The 22,245-nt window shown below is 41.4% G+C and overlaps 1 protein-coding gene across 1 annotated transcript; it reads left to right on the top strand.

Moving 5' to 3' along the window:
- The first annotated feature begins 1,037 nt into the window (after positions 1 to 1,037).
- Positions 1,038 to 22,058, top strand: LOC142168113 (uncharacterized). The gene is made up of 2 exons (XM_075228773.1): positions 1,038 to 1,191; positions 21,589 to 22,058. Exons 1-2 carry the CDS (start codon positions 1,038 to 1,040, stop codon positions 22,056 to 22,058), a joined length of 624 nt encoding a protein of 207 aa, XP_075084874.1.
- Positions 22,059 to 22,245: the final 187 nt, after the last annotated feature.

The following is a 22,245-nucleotide window of genomic DNA, read 5'->3' as shown; positions in this document are numbered from 1 at the left end:
TAAACTAGTTTGTATCACTAAAGATCGGGTAAGGGCTCGAAATTACCTCGAAGAGAAGGTGTTAGGCACTCTTCGATGTCCACAACTGCGGGTCCCGGCCAAACTTGAATTATATGAATTAGTCAGATAAATGAAGACAGAGAAAAACAAGAAATTTGGGAAATTTATTAAAAGACTTTGAGTAAATACGAACACTTAATTCAAAGATAAACAAGAAAAGAGAAGATAGGGGGGTACTAAGTTTTTTAGCCTAAAGGATCACCCCGTGCAACATAAATAATACTTCGTAACTCCCTCGAGATGGGGTATTACTCGTATTATTCAGCGGGCACAGACTATCATCTCCTTCTACCCGATTACTATCTTTAAGTTATTACCTAAAGCGCACTAGTTGATTCTAAATCGTGCCTTATGCGTGCACCACCCGTCCCATACCTATGGTCCAGGAGGCATTTGGACCTCTATTTTGGGTGGTTCTAGACTTGACTTAGGCTTCTCAGAAAATGTTAAAACTAGGCGACAATTCAAAACAGATAGGACTGCAATTAAATACAATTAAAGGCTCAAGTTAGCCTCCGCGATTAGACAACAAAGGCACGCAGACAGATTTCTATGTAGGGTATTAGGCAGTTTCAGAATTGAGGAAGATTGAAGTCGTTAAGCCCTATAGACATGGATTCTAGATGATCTAATTCAGATATGCAGGCTATTTTAGACCTATGATTTCTAAATTACCAGTTGTGAATACCTGCTACTGTTAAGCCCTCTCTTGATACCATGTCGGCCATGTATACTTCTACCCATCATGGTTGGTAGATGATATAGCGGGAGATGTCAAGCCAGGGATTAATCTGAAAAATAGGGTTATAGATGACGCTGCTGAAGCACAAGTCAAGTATAGGATGTTGCGCAAGAGGTTTTTCGAGTCTGAAGCTAGACATTTGGAACAGCACAAAGTGGATATGGAAGCCATCAATTAATGGAAAGAAATTGCCACTAAATCAACAGAAAGATTGGAATATTTGGAGCAAGGGTTAATGGAACTTGAGGGGAAGATGAGGAAGAGGCTCTCAGATTGTCAGAATACGGAAAGCAGTGAGGGAGGGCACCTAGCAAGGGCTTACCTACTATTGGACATGAGCGACTTGGGGAACTTGATTGATGGATCCAAGAAGGCCAAGCATGGAGAAGGTCCCTCCGGGGCCAAATAGATTAGGAAATGATGTTCTTTACTGCTTTTTAGCTTAGTTTTAGATTTCGAATGTAATAGGGCAAATGCCATTAATGACTTTCTTATTATTGTTGTTTTAGTAAGAATTTGATCCATTTTCGCATTAATGAAATGACATAATTATTGGCATCAATTTTCTCCAAGTCTATGTGTCGCTTAGGCCTACCTAGGGAACAACGAGGTCCCCCAAATTAGGACGTGAATTTATTTACTGATTTTGTAACACATGTTCAATATTGCAAGCATTCTTTCAATATCCCTTACTGACTTGGTTACCTTTTTGTTTTTCTTTTCTTTGTTTATTCCCATTCCCCAAAGGTTGGTTTGTGTATACTAGCATCATCTATATATCATACTAGATCTAGAGGTCCTCCACCTCCTCCTCCACTAAGTGATCCTAAAGGCAAAAGCAAAGGGAAAGAAAAAATCAACGATTTAAGCAGTATTAGAAAGGACAATCCAGAAAACGTTGAAACCTCGGACGGTCGGAATACTCCAACACAGAACGAATTGGTCCTATGTCTGGAACAAAAAATATTGGAACTACAAGGGGAACTTGAGCAGGTCCGGAACTTGGAAAACCTTTCCCTCACCCTAAACGTCCCTGACATCAACCAAGAAAACACAAAACCCAAAACCCGACACCTCCCCAAAACACGCAGAATCAAAACCCACCACCGAATCCTCCTGCACCACATCAATACGCCACACTATCTCAGAACCACAACCCTCCACCGATATCTACTCCCCAACAGCACCATCACCACCCAACTCAATACCCACAAACAACCACATACCACACCCCTCAGAATGCACCAAAGCGTACTCCTGACCCGCAAAACTCAACCGATGACCACCATTACGCCCAGATTCCTAGAATCCACCAAAGCAATCCCATATATGTGAAAACCTTACCCCATACCCCACAACAAACCCTATACATACCTGAATCCGCCGAGAAGGACCTGTTCGTCAAGAATATGGCAGAGGAACTCAAGAAACTTACTGGCAGGGTCCAAAGTGTCGAACGGGGCAAAGGCATTGAGGGTTTGAATTATGAAGATTTGTGTATTCAGCCGGATGTAGAACTGCCAGAGGGTTACAAACCTCCTAAGTTCGAAATGTTCGACGGAACTGGTGATCCGAAGATGCATTTGAGAACATATTATGACAAGCTTGTAGGAGTTGGCAGGGATGAAAGAATCCCCATGAAGCTGTTCATGAGAAGCCTCACCGGAGACACCCTATCTTGGTACATTAGTCAGAACCCAAAGAAATGGGTTAATTAGGTGAGCATGGCATCAGATTTCATGGATTGGTTCAGGTTTAACTCAGAAAATGCACTAGACATTTTCTACATTCAAAATCTCAAGAAGAAGCCAATAGAAACTTTCTACAAGTATGCTACTCGGTGGAGGTCTGAAGCTGCAAAAGTAAGGCCAGTACTGGAAGAAGAACAAATGAATAAGTTCTTCGTCAGAGCTTAGGATCCGCAATACTACGAAAGATTGATGGTTATTGAAAATCATAAATTTTTGATATCATCAAGTTGGGAGAGAGAATAGAAGAAGGGATCAAAAGCGGAATCGTGACAAATTTTGAAGCACTCGAAGACACAAATAAGGCCCTGCAGTCAGGAGGTATCTCCAAGAAGAAAGAAGTAGGTGCAGTAATGGTAGCCCAAGGTCCGAAGTCTCCTCTCACAGACCAAACACCTCTACCCACATATCGGCCTTCACCTCCCAGATACCAACAACTTGCCACCACTTACCATACCTATAACACCCAACCTGCATACTACCACTCACCACCAGCCCGCCATAGCTACCAAAAACCTAGACCAAATTTCGACCGCAGACCACCCAGATAATACACCCTAATTGCTGAACCTATAGACTAATTGTACGAGAGATTGAAGGTTGCCGGTTATATCACTCTCATTCCCGCTGTTGCTATGGAAAACTCTTCCCAGTGGATTAATCCAAACAAGACATGTGCCTATCACTCAGGCATGAAAGGTCATACTATTGATGAGTGTCGTACTTTGAAGGATAAGATTCAGACATTAATTGACCATAGCCGTACAGGCAAAAGAGGCTGCACCCAATATCCGTAACAATCCTCTCCTAGATCACGAGGGGGGAGGAGTAAACGTGATTGAGACCGATGAAGAATGGGACTCAGAGGGGTCAATTGGACTCATTCGGGAAGGGGATAATTCTGAAACATCTCCAATCACTCTCACACCTATCATGGTACAGACTCAGGCACCAATTGAAGTTGAGGTAGCTACACCAACTCCGTTTGAGGTTGAAGTAACAACGCCCTTCACCGTGATTGTAGCCCCAACGTCATCTTATAAGTCTAATGCTATACCATGGGATTATGTTGCGGAAGCAAGAAGGAAAGGAAAAGCAAAAATGGAAGAAACAGGTGCAGCGCAAGGCATGAACAGAACTGGTAGGGTTTATACACCCAAGCATTTAGGAGGAACGAGCAAAGAAACTGCATCTAAATCACCTATCATTGAGACTGGCCCGGATGACCTTTGGAGAAAGGTGCAAGCAAGGGAATATTCTGTGGTTGATCATCTAAACAAAACCCCTGCTCAAATATCCATTTTATCACTGCTGTAAAGCTCCGAGGCATATAGGAATGCCCTGATGAAGGTGTTGAACGATGCCTATGTACCCAACAACATCACCAGTGGTGAGATGGCCAACATGGTAGGGCAAGTGTTGGAAAGCCACAAGATAACTTTTCATGAAGATGAGCTACCACCAGAAGGATTAAGTCACAACAGGGCACTGCATATCACAGTGCAGTTTAAAGACAAGTTCATTGCCAGAGTCCTAATAGATGGGGGTTCGAGTCTCAATATCTGTCCACTAACTACTTTGAAAAGGTTGGGTAAAGGTCTGCACGAGATACGAGCAGGAAGTATGAATGTAAAAGCATTTGATGGGTCTCAAAGGGCCACAATTGGGGAGACCAACCTCAGCCTACAGATGGGCCCAACCCGGTTTGATGTTGAGTTTCAAGTGTTGGACATATCTGCTACCTACAACCTATTATTGGGACGACCTTGGATACACGCTGCTGGAGCCGTAGCTTCTACTCTACATCAGGTCGTGAAGTTTGAATGGAACCATCAGGAAGTGATCATCTATGGGGACGGGAGTAATTCCATTTACACCAATCAAACTGTTCCGGTCATTGAGAATAGCAGGAAGTTGGGGGGAGAAACATACCATCGCATCGAGCGCGTCAACGTAATTGAAAAGGACAAATGGTGGAGTAGTAAGATAGAAGGCATATTGGCATGGACAGGGTATGAACCTAGCAAAGTCTCGGTAAGAATCTCCAGGGGATCACCAAACCGATACAGCTAAAGCGTCACGGCACAACTTTTGGGCTTGGGTATGAATATACCTGGCACGAGTATCAGAATTGGTCGCCACCATGGCATGGTCCTTATTACCCTCTAGAGCAACCAGTATCATATTTGAGCCAGTTATTTCATCAAGCTGACATGATATGGGAGTCCGAAGAAGATGAAGTTCTAGCTGGTATAAGGAATCTGTTTCTGGATAATGAAGACATGGATTGTAGTGCGATAGTTGAGGAGGAGGAGGAGGAAGGCCTCATTATTCAGACCATGGAGAAGGGAGCTATTCTCAAGAACTAGACTGCTGCACCATCAAGGGCCCGTCGAGTTCCTGGGTAGCCTGGCAATTAGCATCATTTATTTTAAAAGCAATTTTATGAGCATTTAAGACATTTTCAGTATTTTGTTATAAGCATGTTTTGTTTGAAATAATTGCTCAGGTCATCGAGCCGTACTTGTTTGACGTTTTCAAGATTTATCTAATGCATTGTTATTTTTAGTATTTATTATTATTCTTTACATTTTTCTCTACAACATTATTATTACTTATCTCGATAAACTTACTACTGTGACATGTAATGAGACAACACAACATAAGGATAATGATTCATAGGATCTGGAGGAGGATATAATACTCGAGGAAATCGTCAGAGAAGTGGAAAACTTTGAAAACAAGCCTAAGTCCAATTTCGATGAGACCCAAACAGTTAATTTGGGAGATTCCGAAACAGTCAAGGAAACATGTGTAAGCATTCACCTATCACCACTAGAGAAGGCAGAGTACGTCCGGTTCTTGAAGGAGTATGAGGATATCTTTGCATGGTCCTATGATGATATGACTGGTTTGAGCACGTCTATAGTGGCTCATAAACTATCTACCAACCCTATGGGTCCGCCTGTAAAGCAGAAGCTCAGAAAATTCAAGCCAGATATGAGTTTGAAAATAAAGGAGGAAGTCACCAAGCAGATCAAAGCCAAGGTTCTCAGAGTGGTTGAATATCCGACCTGGTTGGCTAACATTGTGCTAGTTCCAAAGAAAGATGGGAAGGTCAGAGTGTGTGTCGACTATCGGGACTTAAACAGAGCAAGTCCCAAAGATGATTTCCCGTTGCCCAATATACACATACTGATCAACAACTGTGCCAAGCATGAACTCCAATCCTTTATGGATTGCTTCGCGGGATATCATCAGATATGGATGGATGAAGAGGATGCCGAAAAGACAACCTTTATTACACCATGGGCAGTGTATTGCTACAAAATAATGCCGTTTGGCCTAAAAAATGCTGGAGCAACTTATATAAGGGCCATGACAACCATTTTCCACGACATGATACACAAGGAGATAGAGTGTACGTGGATGACATCATCATCAAATCCAAAAGAAGCACAGATCATATAGCAGATTTGAGAAATTCTTTGCTCGACTTCGAAGGTACAACCTAAAACTGAACCCCGCAAAGTATGCCTTCGGGGTCCCCGCTGGAAAGCTGCTAGGGTTCATCATCAACCGTCGAGGAATTGAGCTAGACCCGTCAAAGGTCAAGGCTATCCAAGATTTTCCATCTCCAAAGAACAAGAAAGATGTGATGAGTTTCTTGGGGCGTCTCAATTACATCAGCCATTTCATAGCACAATAAACTGTGATTTGTGAACCAATTTTCAAAATGTTAAAGAAAGCTACTTCAACGAGTTGGACCGAAGAATGCCAGAAATCCTTTGACAAGATCAAGAAATATTTATCCAAACCACCTGTTTTGGTCCCCCCAGAACCTAGGAGACCTATGCTACTCTATTTATCTGTACTGGATGGGGCTTTTGGCTGTGTCTTGGGACAACACGACGAGACAAGAAGAAAGGAAAAAGCCATATACTATCTAAGTAAAAAGTTCACGCCCTACGAAGCACGATACTCTTTGCTGGAGCACACCTGCTGCGCTTTAACATGGATAACTCAGAAGTTGAGGCACTACTTCTGTGCCTACACCATATATCTCATATCAAGAATGGATCCGTTAAAATACATCTTCCAAAAACCCATGCCTATGGGAAAATTGGCAATGTGGGAGATACTACTGAGTGAGTTCGACATCATCTATGTAATTTAGAAAACGGTCAAGGGACAAGTGTTGGCAGATCATCTGGCAGAAAATCCTTTGGGCGGAGAATACAAAGCACTAAAAATGTATTTTCCCGATGAAGAGGTATCATTCATAGGAGAAGATATCACCGAAACCTATGACGGTTGGAGAGTGTTTTTCGATGGAGCTGCGAACTTCAAAGGAGTAGGTATTGGAGCAATTTTGGTATCAGAGATGGGTCAACACTATCCGATATCCGCAAAACTTAGATTTTCATGTACCAATAATATGACAGAATACGAGGCTTGCATCTTGGGGCTCAGGTTGGCCATTGACATGAACATTCAGGAATTGCTAGTAATTGGAGATTCAGACCTTTTGGTACATCAGGTTTTAGGAGAATGGGCTATAAAGAATACCAAAATATTGCCATATTTGTACTACGTACAAGAGTTGATGAAGAGGTTTACAAAAATAGAATTCAAACATGTTCCAAGAATCCAGAATGAGTTCGCAGATGCGTTGGCCACTCTATCTTCCATGATACAACACCCAGACAAGAATTTCATCGATCCTATTCCAGTAGGGATCCATAATCAGCCAGCTTATTGTGCTCATGTTGAAGAAGAAACTGATGGGAATCCGTGGTTTCATGACATCAAAGAATACTTGGCAAAAGGAGAGTACCCGGAGCACGCAAATCATACTCAGAAACACACACTCCGAAGACTGTCCAACCATTTCTTCCAAAGTGGTGGAATTCTGTACAGAAGGACTCCAGATCTAGGATTATTATGGTGTGTCGACGCCAAGGAAGCATCCAAATTGCTCGAAGAGATACATGCCGGAACTTGCAGACCACACATGAATGGCTTTGTTTTAGCTAAGAAGATATTAAGAGCAGGATATTTCTGGATGACTATGGAAACAGACTACATCAGGTATGTCCAAAAGTGTCATCAATGCCAAGTACATGCAGATATGATACGAGTGCCACCCAATGAACTCAATGCAACAAGTGCACCTTGGCCTTTATCCGCTTGGGGAATGGATGTCATCGGTCCAATCGAACCCGCCGCTTCAAATGGGCACAGGTTCATCCTAGTGGCCATAGACTATTTCACAAAATGGGTTGAAGCCGCATCTTACAAGGCTGTAACTAAAAAGGTCGTCGCAGATTTCGTTAGGGATCGTATTTTCTGTCGATTCGGGGTGCCAGAATCCATCATCACCGACAATGCCGCCAACCTTAACAGTGACTTAATGAAATCTATGTGTGAAACCTTCAAGATCAAGCATAAGAATTCCACAGCATACAGGCCACAAATGAATGGAGCTGTGGAAGCCGCCAATAAGAACATCAAGAAGATATTAAGGAAGATGGTAGATAATCACAAACAATGGTACGAGAAGTTACCATTTGCCCTACTTGGATATCATACCACGGTTCGCACATCAACTGGGGCAACTCCTTATTTGCTGGTCTACAGTACCGAAGCCGTCATTCCCGCCGAAGTAGAAATTCCTTCTTTGAGAATCATACAAGAGGCTAAACTCAGAGATGCAGAATGGATACAAAGTCGTTATGAGCAACTGGCTCTCATTAACGGAAAAAGAATGAATGCAGTATGTCACGGTCAACTTTACCAGAACAGAATGTCCAGAGCTTTCAACAAAAGGGTCAGGCCTAGACAATTCACACCGGGGCAGCTGGTGCTGAAGCAGATCTTCCCGCATCAAGATGAAGACAAAGGGAAATTTACCCAATTGGCAAGGGCCCTACATAGTTCACAGAGTACTAACAGGAGGAGCGCTCATACTCGCAGAGATGGACCGAGAAATTTGGCCAAAACCTATCAACTCAGACGAAGTCAAGAGATACTATGTTTAGATTATTTGCATTTCTTCATATGATGTAACTAAACTACGCTTGACCTGATTCCCGTTTAAGAGGGGATACGTAGGCAGCCCTGTGGGTTCGGTCACAACTCAATAAAATCTTCATTTTTACCATGGTTAGAAACTGGGGCAGAGCCAGTCCAGCCAACTTCGTAGCAAGCCCAGCCAACTTCGTCACGTGCAGAACGGTCAAAGAATCGCTTATTGAACTGGAGCAGAATTTTGAGGAGGACCCTCAAAATTCTAAATGCAAGGAAGTCGCAATGTCTCTAAAAGTGTCACAGTCATTGGTTCATCTAACTTACTTAATATTGCATACTACTATTGACTACATTCATCAAATACACACATGTTTTCTCAAAAACTTTATTTTATAAATAGCCAGATGCTACTCAGGATAACTCAAACAGGATCTCGAATTAAGAGCAAGAGCAAAGCAAGAAGGTGAAAGCACGAACCAACCTTCCCCGCAAAACTCACATTTTTTCTTTGGATACAGGAACAAGGAATAAGCACACATATCAAAATCGTTATCTTTGTAACGACAAGATTGCTAAACGCAAATGCGTTTCCAGCTAAGAAATACTCTGCTATCACTCATTGTCTTTTCTTTTGTATAAGGCTAAGCATTGCCTTTCTTTGCATGAGACTAAACCCTGTCTCCATTTCTTGCATGAGGCTAAGCATTACCTCCCTAATTGCATAAGGCTAAGCATTGCCTTCCATTGCATGAGACTAAGCCCTGTCTCCTTTTCTTGCATGAGGCTAAGCATTGCCTCCCTAAATGGTAACTCAAATATGATCTAAAGACAGGAGCACAGGCAAAGCAGAAGACAAAAACGCGAACCAACCTTCCCCCACAGAACTCACAATTTTTCTTTGAATGCAGGTACAATAAGATAACGATACTCGCAGATACATCAAGACACTACCTTTAGATTATCTAGCACAAATATCTTCATCTACAAAATACTTTTCCACTTGCCTCCTATTCTTTGCATGAGGCTAAGCATTGCCTCCCTAATTGCATAAGGCTAAGCATTGCCTCCCTAATTGCATAAGGCTAAGCACTGCCTTTCTTTACATGAGACTAAGCATTGCCTCCTTTTCTTGTATGAGGCTAAGCATTTCCTCTGTAATTGCATGAGGCTAAGCTCTGCCTTTCCTTGCATGAGACTAAGCCTTGTCTCCCTTTCTTGTACGAGGCTAAGCATTGCCTCCCTGATTGCATAAGGCTAAGTTCTGCCTTTCCTTGCATGAGACTAAGACCTGTCTCCCTTTCTTGCACGAGGCTAAGCATTGCTTCCCTAATTACATAAGGCTAAGCTTTGCCTTTCCTTGCATAATACCAAATGCTATGCTACTTGAAATCTAGCACTACTTTCTACTTTCTCGGGGCTAAGCTCTGTCTTGTTTCGCTTCGCATATGACCCAGCATCATGTCTTTGCATCTCATGGGCTGAAACATCGCCATTTTGTCCAAAGGCGTCATAGTCCGAAGGCATCATCCTCATAGCCGGAAGACACCATGCCATGGCCTGAGGATCTCTCAATAAATCATTATTCAAAGGCGTCATAGTTCAGAGGCACTATTTTCAAGGCCCGAGAACATCATTTCATGGCCTGCGAATCCCTTATCACGCGATTCATAGCCCAAGACATCATGGTCTAAGGACATCATCTTCGTCATCTAAAGACAACTTTCATGGTCCAAAGAGAATTTCCATCATGTTTAAATTCTCGTAATAATCCCATATATACTTGCATGCATTGCATTTAAGTTTTGTAGGTAATCCAGAAGGTAACCGTTCTTTTAAACGGGAGCAATCTTCGCTCCGGTTTTCGTTTGGTGCTCACATCCTGAAATTACCTCAAATGCAGCCAACCACCGTTCGTTACCCGCTTCCACTTGATAACTGTTCAAATGCTCATCCATAACCGTTCTGAGATACATCCATTAACAACCTCATATAAACTCATCTGATATTATCCTACATAAAGGAACACTTTTCGAAGCATATGACCATTCCTACAACAGCTCCATCGGCTCAGTTCACCGCTGGATCCAGAACTACACGCGGCCTGATTCCCGTAATACCAGGGATATGTAGGCAACTCAGAAACCAGAGTTCGACCTCTATTTTTCAAATCATCCCATTCGGTCAAAATCGGTCTTCATTTCTTTACCCGACAATTCTTTCATCATTCCCGGGTAAAGAAGGGCAGCTGTTGATACCCAATTTTTCCTTCATATTTTAAAATAATATATATATACTTTCAAAATAGCATATTTGCATCATCATTTAGTTTACAAACCCATACAAGCAATTTTTATAATTTTTCATAATTTTTAGAAGCTCTAAATTAATTTCTTACTGCATTTTATTACATAAATATCCAATAATTACCCTTCAAATTATTTTTATGATGGTTTAATCATCCAAACTTATTATTTACACCAACATGTATATTTTATAATATTCTACTTTATTTTTCTATAATTGCATTTGCATTTTTCGGCTAATTGCACGTTTTTGCAATAATAGCCTATATTCATGTATAATTACATTACTTGTGCCAAAATAACTTTATATATTAATGTTAAGTTATTATTTCCCATCATTTTAGTGCACAAATAATATTTTTTGTTATTTATTAATTACTTTTATAAATTATTATTTTGATAAATATTGGGTATTTAAACAACAGCCCGTTTTAAACCAATTTCGGACCAAATAAATGGCCCAAAACCCTCAAACATCTAGCTCAAATACCCCAGCCCAAACCAAATGACACACTAAACCAAAACCCGGTCGGTGCCCCATCTTCATGACCCGCCCGTTCCAACTTTTAATCTTGGCCGTTTATCTCTCAAGAGTAATGACCCTTATTCACCCTTCCCTTTTAATTAACCCAATCCCCAAACCCTAACCTATTATCCCCTAATCCACCGCCCTCACAGTGAGAGATCAACGACCCTTATTCACCCTTCCCTTTTAATTAACCCAACCCCCAAACCCTAACCTATTATCCCCTAACCCACCGCGCTCACACTCTCTCAACCTCCCCTTCTCTCTCTGAAGAATCCTAAACTGCCGCCCCCTAAATCCTTCTCCTAATCCCACTAAATATTGGATTCGACTACCATTTCTTGCCATATGTGACCCCCTTTTGGTACTGGTTGTTCTCTTATGGTATTACCTAAGTGCTTGCCTAAACATGGCAAGCAAATCTCTTCCGAAATCGAACCAAAATGGTTCAAATCTCTGATTTTGAACGCTATTCTGTCTATATACGTTCTATGCTACTATGTGAGTCCGATTTTTTGTTTAAATTCTGTTGATTTACACTTTTCCTAAAAATTAGGGTTTACAAATTTCTCTATTAAATTGATTTTCAGATTGATTTGCATGTTTATTTTCCTTGTTTGTTGCTTAATTTACTCTATTTCCTTGATTATTGCTCGATTTTTCACTACTATATAAACCCCTCCCCCATTCCTTTTTGGACAGACTTCGAATCACAAAATTCTCACTAAAAATCTAAAGATCTTCACTCTATTGTTCTTTTATTCTCTTGTTCTACTCTGGCTCTTGGCTGGCTAAAAGCCAATGCCACCGGAATTCCTATTTTTTGACCTTCCTTAGGTGCAAGTATTTCCCTGGGTTCCTCGAAGCCCTTGGGAACTTGACGCATCTAAGGTCCTGGATTATACTGCTGTGTTTACGTTCAAAATGTTGTGGAGTCTGTTCTTGCTTGTTTTGTCTACTTGTCAATTAGTAACTGGTGAGTTCTTTAGCCTTTGCAATATTCATTCTCTTGTGTTCATGATTTGCATATTCACATTTTTGAAATTTCATAACCCAATGTGTTTCTAGACTATCTCTATGTGCAACCCTGCTAGTATCGAATCTGTTTGTGATATGAATCTCTCTAGCATCTGCTTATGCCTAAACTGCCAGTTCTGAAATGTGTTTATGTTTAACTGGAACAATTTGGATTGTTTGAAGTTGTTTAGCTTAATATATTGGTACTTTGAGTGTCTACATTGGTTATATGACATCAGTTTGTTTCCTACCTTGTCCTGGATTTCTATAGTGATTGATTTGTATATGTAATATGCACCAATCCATGTTAAAACCCTCATTCTAGCTATGATTTGCTCCTATGATCATTTTATCACTTAGTATATCCTTACCCTGCCTAACTCTGCACTCCCTAGCAACTAGTTGGAACCTTTTAGAATAGCTTCCCAACTTGAGTTTCCCTCATGACATTTGACTCTGTTTTGCCTTGTTGCTATGAGTTGGTCTATTTAACTTCTGGTGTGCAGCATAATTTTACCCTTAGGTTTGAACCTGTTAGATTAATGTTCTATTATTTTCTTACTGGCCTAATGCACCTTTGCTTACTAGTTTGCAATCCCAGAAGTCATAATTCCCCATTGCTTCCCACAAATATCCTCTGCCCCAATATGCTAAGTGTGGACTTGTGATATCAACCTGTCTTTTAAGTTTGTTTACCCTCTTTGCTGATATTTTCATTGTGTGATCACCTCTGCAATGCCTGTTTCTAAAAATGCAAATGCACATCTTCAAATTCTACCAGTTGATCACTATTTTTTATTCTCATTGGTTATTTACCCTATTCTAAGACTATAATTCTTGGTCGGCTGAAAGCCAAGGCCACTAAAGCTTTCTCTATTAACCTCCCTAGTGTGAGCACTACTCGGGGTCTATTTTGAGACCCTTGTGAACTCTGACACACTAGGACCTGAGGTTCTTTGGTCACTTTCTTTACTACTCAGTTCTATCCCTTTTTCTGTCTATTCAATGTGCAAATTGATTTGTGTGAGTGATTGGTTTCTGGATCCTATGATCAAACCATGGCTGTTTGGTTTGGTTTGAGTTCTCCTATGGTTTCTGGGCTATGTTGAGATCCGTGTATGCTAAAAGGTGGAGAAAGAGCTTAGTTGAAGGCCTGGCAATGCTGGGTATCTCTTTGGGCCTGTCTTGGGCCTACTATTATTACTTGTACCACTTTGTAATTTATTTATTATTGGGTCTGTAATAATTTTGTAATAATAATTGGGGTAATAGTAAAATTGGGAAATGGTCATCTCTTAATACTTGCATAAAAAGGGTAGAAAGCATGCTCGTAGGATTTATGTGATACATTTGCTTTCCGTCCTGTTATATTTAAATCTCTTTATGCCCTATTAGAGATCATGTTATTAGGGCAATCACACACTCACATAACCGGTGTACTGTCAAAGCATGAGTGCTCTATTTATTCCCATATCTACTGCTATGTGTTGCTAGATAGCATGCCTATAGGAAATAATTGCTAACAACTATTCTTTAATCCGCACCATGTTCATTAGATACCATGCCTATAGGATTTTAACTAATTAATTTGCTTCGTTCATCTAGACAACATGCCTATAAGAGCTAAAGGTATAAATCAGTTCCAATCATCAATCTCTAGAAATCATGCCTATAAGACATCACTGCTCGCTTTTCAAATGCTGTAATAAACGACTTAGCAGCAACATGTATTCACAACTAGTAATTTAGAAATCATAGGTCTAAAATATTCTGCATATCTGAATCAGATCATCTAGAAGTCATGTCTATAGGGTTTAACGACTTCAATCTCCCTCAATTCTGAAGCTTCCTAATACCCTACATAAAAATCTGTCTGCGTGCCTTTGTTGTCTAATCGCGGAGGCTAACTTGAGCCTTTAATTATATTTAATTACAGTCCTATCTATTTTGAACTGTCACCTAGTTTTAACATTTGCTGAGTAACCTTAGTCAAGTCTAGAACCACCCAAAATAGAGGTCCAAATGCCTCCTGGACCATAGGTATGGGACGGGTAGTGCACGCATAAGGTACGATTTAGAATCAACTAGTGCGCTTTAGGTAATAACTTAAAGATAGTAATCGGGTAGCAAGAGATGATAGTCTATGCCCACTGAATAATACGAGTAACACCCCATCTTGAGGGAGTTACGAAGTATTATTTATGTTGCATGGGGTGATCCTTTAGGCTAAAAAACTTAGGACCCCCCCCATCTTATTCTTGTTTATCTTTGAATCAAGTGTTCGTATTTACTCAAAGTATTTTAATAAATTTCCCAAATTTCTTGTTTTTCTCTGTCTTCGTTTATCTGACTAATTCATATAATTCAAGTTCGGCCGGGACCCACAGTTGTGGACCTCGAAGAGTGCCTAACACCTTCTCTTCGAGGTAATTTTGAGTCCTTACACGATCTTTGGTGATGCAAACTAGTTTAACCCGAGTCATATGCAAATAGGTGCCCTAACACACCTTAAACTGTTAGGTGGCGACTCTCCTCTTTTAATACTTCCTTAAAAGAGTTGTCACATGTCGAAACCCGATTTCGCGAGAAAAGGGGCGCGATAAGTCCCTTTGACACGAAGTATTTTCCTCGAAAGTATAACATCCGAGGGTGATGCCCCCAGTATTCAAGGTTGATTTAAAGAAGCCTTGGATAATGTTAAATGGTCCTCAGGTAGCACATAATTGTTTCCTCATTAAAAACCTCGCCGGAAAAACCCACTTGGGACAAACACCGATCAAAGAGAAAAAGAGTGCAACGCGTGCTTTAAAACCCGAGGTCTCGATATCTTCGATCGATCATCTGCAATGAGTTAGTGTCGAATATATAAATGAAAAAAGGGAATAAAGTCATACCGTAACAATAATACCGTTTAAGAAGCGATATGTTCCAATTATTTGGCAGTTGTTCGCCGTTCATCTTGCCGAGCTTATAAGATCCCTTTCCGATGATGTCGAGGACTTGGTAGGGTCCTTCCCAATTTGGGCCGCACTTTCCTTCATTAGAATCTCGAGTGTTGATGGTGACTTTCCTTAGGACTAAGTCCCCAACTCTGAAGTGGCGAAGGCTGGTTCTCCTATTGTAGTATCTTTCGATTCGTTGCTTTTGTGCAGCCATTCGAACGAGTGCGGCTTATCGTTTTTCATCCAATAATTCGAGGCAAGTGTTCATAGCCTCATGATTTGACTCTTCTGTTGTATGTCGAAACCTGGCACTGGGTTCCCTGACTTCGACTGAAATCAAGGCTTCGAAACTATATACTAATGAAAAACAGGTTGCCCCCGTACTGGACTTTGATATTGTTCGATATTCCCAAAGGACTTCGGGTAGAATTTCTCTCCATTTCCCCTTAGCACCGTTCAACCTTTTCTTTAGGTTTTGAATAATAGTCTTGTTCGTCGACTAGGCCTATCCATTCCCGCTAGGGTGATACATCGTTGATAATATCCTTTTTATTTTGTGGTCTTCGAGGAATTTCGTCACTTTACTACCGATAAATTGTTTTCCATTGTCACATACTATTTTGGCAGGTATCCTAAATCGACATACGATATGATCCCAGATGAAGTCTACAACCTCTTTCTCTCTCACTTTCTTTAACCCATTTAGAGAAATAGTCAGTCATAAATAAAGTGAACTTGGCTTTACTTGGGGCTGATGGAAGAGGGCCGACGATATCCATCCCCCATTTCATGAATGGCCATGGGGATAGGACTGAATGAAGTTGTTCTCCGGGCTGATGGATCATCGGTGCAAACCTTTGACATTTATCAGATTTTTGAACAAACTCCTTAGTGTCTTTTTCCATGCTATTCCAGTAGTATCCTCCTCTAATGATTTTGTGAATCAGTGATTCGGCGCCGGAGTGGTTCCCACAAGTGCTTTCATGGACCTCTCATAGAACATAATCGGTGTCTCCTGGTCCTAAGTATACTGCCAGTGGTCCATCAAATGTCCTTCTGTATAATGTTCCATATTCAGCCAATGTGAATCGAGCAACTCTGGTTCGTAGGGCCCTCGACTTTTTAGGGTCCGATGGGAGCTTTTCGTTCTTCAAGTATTCAATATATTTATTCCTCTAATCCCAGGTTAAGCTTGTAGAGTTTATCTCGTTGTGACCTTCCCCGATTACGGATCTCGAGAGTTGTCCCCTAGCTGATCTTATCTTCCTCGACCGATGACCCTAAACTTGCAAGTGCATCGGCCTCACTGTTTTGTTCTCGAGGTACATGCTGTAAAGTCCATTCCTTGAAACGGTGCTAGGTTACCTGCAGCTTTTCCAAATACCTTTGCATTCTATCCTCTCGAACTTCAATGGTTTTGTTTACTTGGTTCACCACCAGTAAAGAGTCACACTTGGCTTCAATGACTTCTGCTCCTAAGCTTTTAGCTAGCTCGAGACCTGCAATCATGGCCTCGTACTCGGCCTCATTGTTAGTCAACCTAGAAGTTTTGATAGATTGCCTAATAGTGCTACCTGTGGGCATCTTCAAAACGATGCCTAGACCGGACCTCTTCACATTCGAAGCACCGTCTGTGAAAAGGGTCCATACCCCCGATGATGTACCCAATTTTAACAAGAGTTCCTTTTTGACTTCGGGTACGAGGGTTGGCGTGAAATCGGCCACGAAGTCCGCTAAAATTTGAGACTTGATGGCCGTCCGGGGTTGATATTCGATATCGTACCCACTGAGTTCGACGGCCCATTTGGCCAATCGGCCCGATAGTTCGGGTTTATTCAAAATATTATGAAGTGGGTAAATGGTTAATATGCATATGGGGTGACATTGAAAGTATGGTCTTAACTTTCTAGAGGCGCTTATCAGTGCAAGTGCCAATTTCTCCAAATGTGGATATCTAGTTTCTGCTTCTCCTAAGGTTCGACTTACATAATAAACGGAAAATTGAGTACCTTGCTCTTCCCGAACTAGGACACCACTTACTGTGATTTCTGGATACTAAGTACAAGCAAAGTTTATCATCTGCCTTTGGAGTGTGAAGTAGTGGCGGGCTCGATAGGTACCACTTCAATTCCTCTAATGCCTGTTGGCATTACGGGGTCCAGGCGAAATCGTTCTTCTTTTTGAGCAGAGAGAAAAATCTATGACTTCGATCCGATGACCTCGAAATGAATTGGCCTAAGGCAGCTATCCGTCCAGTCAGCCTCTGCATGGCTTTTACAATTTTCACGATGGTGATGTCTTCGATGACCTTGATTTTATCGGGGTTGATCTCGATACCCCGATTCGATATCATGAAGCCAAGGAACTTGCCCGAACCGACCCCGAAAGCACATTTCTCGGGGTTGAGATTCATGTTGTATTTCCTTAAAATCTCGAACGTTTCCTGCAAATGAGCCAAATGGTCCTCTGCGCGCAGGGACTTAACTAGCATGTCATCAATATAAACTTCCATTGATTTACCTATTTGTTCTTCGAATATTTTATTTACTAGGCATTGGTAAGTAGCTCCTGCATTTTTTATCCCGACGTGAATTACATTATAACAATATGTTCCATACTTGGTGATAAATGAAGTCTTTTCTCGATCTTCCGGGTTTATTTGGATTTGATTGTACCCGCAATAAGCATCGAGAGAAGTAAGGATCTCGTGGCCGGCCGTGGCATCGATCATACGATCTATGTTAGGCAGTGGAAAAGAATCATTGGGGCACGCCTTGTTTAAATCCTTATACTCTACACACATTCTAAGTTTGTTTTAGGGACTATAACTACATTGGCTAACCATTCGGGATATTTCACCTCCCGAATGGACCCTATTTTGAGAGGTTTAGTTACCTTGTCCTTTATGAACGTGTGCTTTACCTCGGACTGGGGTCTTCTCTTTTGCTTCGCCAATTTGAACCTAGGGTCCAGGCTTAGCCGATGCGTCGTTATCTCCGGTGGGATCCCTGTCATATCTAAATGGGACCAAGTAAAATAATCTATGTTATCAATAAGAAATTGAATAAGCTTTTTCCTGAGTTCGGGGGTTAATCCCGTTCCCAAGTATACCTTTCGCTCGGGTAGGCACTCGATCAGTATAACCTGTTCCAGCTCTTCGACCGTTGATTTGGTGGTGTCAGAATCTTCGGGAACAATAAAAGTTCGAGTGGTTAGAAAATCCTCTTCTTCTTCTTCTTCTTCTTCTTCTTCTTCTTCTTTTTCTTCTTCTTCTTCTTCTATCTCCTACTTTCCTGATTCGGTCGAGGCTGGTGGCTATGATTGCTATTTGACTTCCCTGTTTATTTTTGATGCTCGACCTTTTCGAGGTTGATAGTGTCGATACCGGCATTACCTCATCGACCGCAAACATTTCCTTTGCAGGATGCTGCTCCCTGTATACTGTTTTTACACCGGCCGACATCGGGAATTTTTATCATTTGGTGGAGAGTCGAAGGGTCTGCCCTCATATTATGGATCCAAGGCCTTCCGAGTAGGGCATTGTACCTCATGTCACCCTCGATTACGTGGAACTTGGTATCTTGAATGGTTCCATCCACGTTCACCGGTAGAATAATCTCCCCTTTAGTTGTTTCACTGGCCATATTGAAGCCGTTTAAGACCTGAGCTGCGGGCACGATTTGATTTTGTAGGCCGAGCTTCTCCATGACCCTCGATCGAATGATATTCGCCGAGCTACCTGGATCCACTAAAACACGCTTAGCTAGAACTTTATTTAACAAGATAGAAATTACCAGAGCGTCATTGTGGGGATGAGAAATTCCTTCTGCTTCTTCGTCATTGAATGATAAATTGCCTTCGGGCACATAATCTCGGGTTCAATTTTCCCTAGTGATTAATACCTTAGTGCGTTTGAATATGGGTCTCTATGGGGTGTTGACCCCATCGACGATCATATGAATGATATGTTGGGGTTTCTCCTATTCATTTTTCCTATTGGTGTCCCTTTCTCTGAAATGATTCTTGGCTCGATCGCTGAGGAACTCTCGAAGATGGCCCTCATCAAATAGACGGGCTACCTCCTCTCTTAATTGCCTACAATCCTCGGTCTTGTGACCATGCGTGCCATGATACTTGCACATCAAATTTGGGTTTCTTTGGGAAGGATCGGTTTGTATGGGTCTGGGCCACCTAGTATCTTTGATCCTTCCGATTGCTAATACAATTCCCGATGCATTGATGCTAAAGTTATATTCCGATAACCGAGGTGCCTCTGTGGGATCGGCATACTTGTCAAAACCACTTTTGCTCATAATTCCCCGAGAATTATGTCCTCGATCACTTCTTCGATCGCTACGGGCGGAATTGTGTCCTGAACCATTGTTCCTTTGATTCTGCGGTATATGGTTGATATCGGTCTCTGTTCGATCTTGGCTCCCTATCGACATCCCTATGGTTTTTAACTGCCGACCTGTTTGTATGTACTGAACTGGAAGGGGTTCCTAATTGGCCGTCCTCGACCCTGATCTTCGATTCGATTGATATCAATTGTGCACATATGCCCAAGTTACAGTTGGATACTCGATCAAATTTTGTTTCAACTGTCGTGATGCTATCGAACTCCGCTCGTTCAACCCTTGGGTGAAAGCTTGAACGGCCCAATCATCTGTGACCGGTGGCAACTCCATGCGTTCCCTTTGAAATCGGGATACAAACTCCCTCAACATTTCATTATCTCGTTGTCTTACTTTGAAAAGATCTGATTTCCTCGTTGCGACCTTTATGGCGTAGGTATGTGCCATTACGAAAGAATCTGCTAACATGGCAAATGAGTCGATGGAATTTGGTGGCAGGTTGTGATACCAAATCATTGCTCCCTTCGAAAGGGTCTCTCCGAATTTTTTCAACAGCACATATTCGATTTCATCATCTTCTAAATCGTTACCCTAGATAGCGCATGTATACGAAGTAACATTGATAGGTTACAACTACCTTGCTTTATGTTTTGATGATCTAACAAACTTACTGCCAAGAACCAGATAAGGAACCGGTTACATATCCTCAAGACTTTAAGATCGAAAGGTTCCAGCTTGGAATATGCTTCAACTCTTCAGAGTAAGAGGAACAACAGAGGGAACAGATAATTATCGTTTCCCAAGGAAACAGTACAAGTCAACTGCCCTAGCTGTAAAGTTGCTGCCTGCACACGTTACAAGATGATGTAGCATATTTTTTTACCTTCCTTGATGTTAATAATGCATTTGTGACATCACTAGGATGATGTAAAGTTGATGCCTGCACACGCTACAGTGCAGAAACAGTACAACAGTCAACTTTATGGGGAGTGTCTTTTAACCTACCTTGCTTACATCATCCTAGCGATGTCACAAATGCATTATTAACATCAAGGAAGGTAAAAAAAATCACTTGTTCACTTAGAGAAATCAAGAAGGCTCTCACACGGTGATTTTGATCATCAAGCAATCAGTTCTCAGGTGCATTAAGAACAAAGAACAACACTACAACGGACTAGTTCCCCACAGCAACTCATTGTATGTCCTTTGTTGAGTTGTAACTTTGTAATAGTTCTAAAATTGTATTTCCTACTTAGCTTTTTCAAAAGCATTCTATAGGAAACTCCTTGTAAACCTTAAACCCTTGTGTTTGAGTCGTGGCTAGAGTTAGTCGAGTTGTAAAGTCTTTGTAATAGAGTTATTACAAAGTGGCTTGTAATAGAGTATTACTAGTTAGTGAGGGATTAAGAGGTTAATTCCTAGGTTGCATAGTTTGTAATCTAAAAGTTTCTCAGTAGTGAAGTTGAAATCCTACAAGGGTAGGTCGTGGTTTTTAATCCAGTTGAGCCTGGAATTTTCCACGTAAAATTCCTCCTGTTATCTATTTACTGAAGTGTGTGTGTGTGTGTTCTAGTGGAACTGATAGAGAACCTGGTTCTCTATAAAGTTTGGTGGACCCTTATATTCTATCAATTGGTATCAGAGTAGGTTCTTTCTATCAGGTTAACACCTAGAAAGGATCCTCATGGCTGCTCCTCCAAACTTCGAAGAAGGCCAGTCTACTTACAGACCACCTAGGTTCAATGGACAGTATTACTGATGGTGGAAAACTAGGATGCACGACTTCATCATGGCTGAAGATTCTAAGCTATGGGATGTCATATGTGACTGACCTTTTTTTCCCACCAAGAATCTTGGCAACCCAGCTGTAGCCATTCCCAAGACGAGGAAGGAATTCAATGATGTTGATCGAAAGGCCATAGAAAAGAACTTTCGTGCAAAGAAAATTCTTATTTGTGGCATTGGTTATGATGAATATAATAGGATATTGGAATGCCAACCAGCAAAAGAAATCTGGGAGGCTCTTCAGACAGCTCACGAAGGAACAACACATGTTAAGCAATACAAGATCGACATGCTCACAACTGAATACGAGCTTTTCAGGATGAAAGATGATGAACCCATCCAAGATATGCACACTCGCTTCACCTCCATCATTAATGAGCTTCACTCTCTTGGTGAAACTATTCCAAGAAACAAACTTGTCAGGAAAATCCTCATTGTTCTGCCCAGTTCTTGGGAAAGCAAAGTGAACGCCATTACAGAGGCGAAGGACTTGCAGACACTAACCATAGATGAACTTGTTGGCAATCTGAAAACATATGAAATTAAGTAGAAGAAGGACAATGAAAGAAGAGAACCCAAAAGGGAGAAGAACCTGGTGCTCAAGACAGACATCAATGATTCAAGTGGTGAGGATGGCGATATGGCTTACTTGACAAGAAGATTCCAGAAGATGGTTCGCAGGAATGGAGGCATTCCAAAAAGGGGAAATTCTAGCAAGCCAAAATATTATGACCTCT

The sequence above is a fragment of the Nicotiana tabacum genome, chromosome 13, assembly GCF_000715075.1.
Source record: "Nicotiana tabacum cultivar K326 chromosome 13, ASM71507v2, whole genome shotgun sequence".
Classification (NCBI taxonomy): Eukaryota; Viridiplantae; Streptophyta; class Magnoliopsida; order Solanales; family Solanaceae; genus Nicotiana; species Nicotiana tabacum.
Note: the sequence above shows the minus strand (reverse complement) of the source record. Positions and strands in the feature narration are given on the sequence as shown.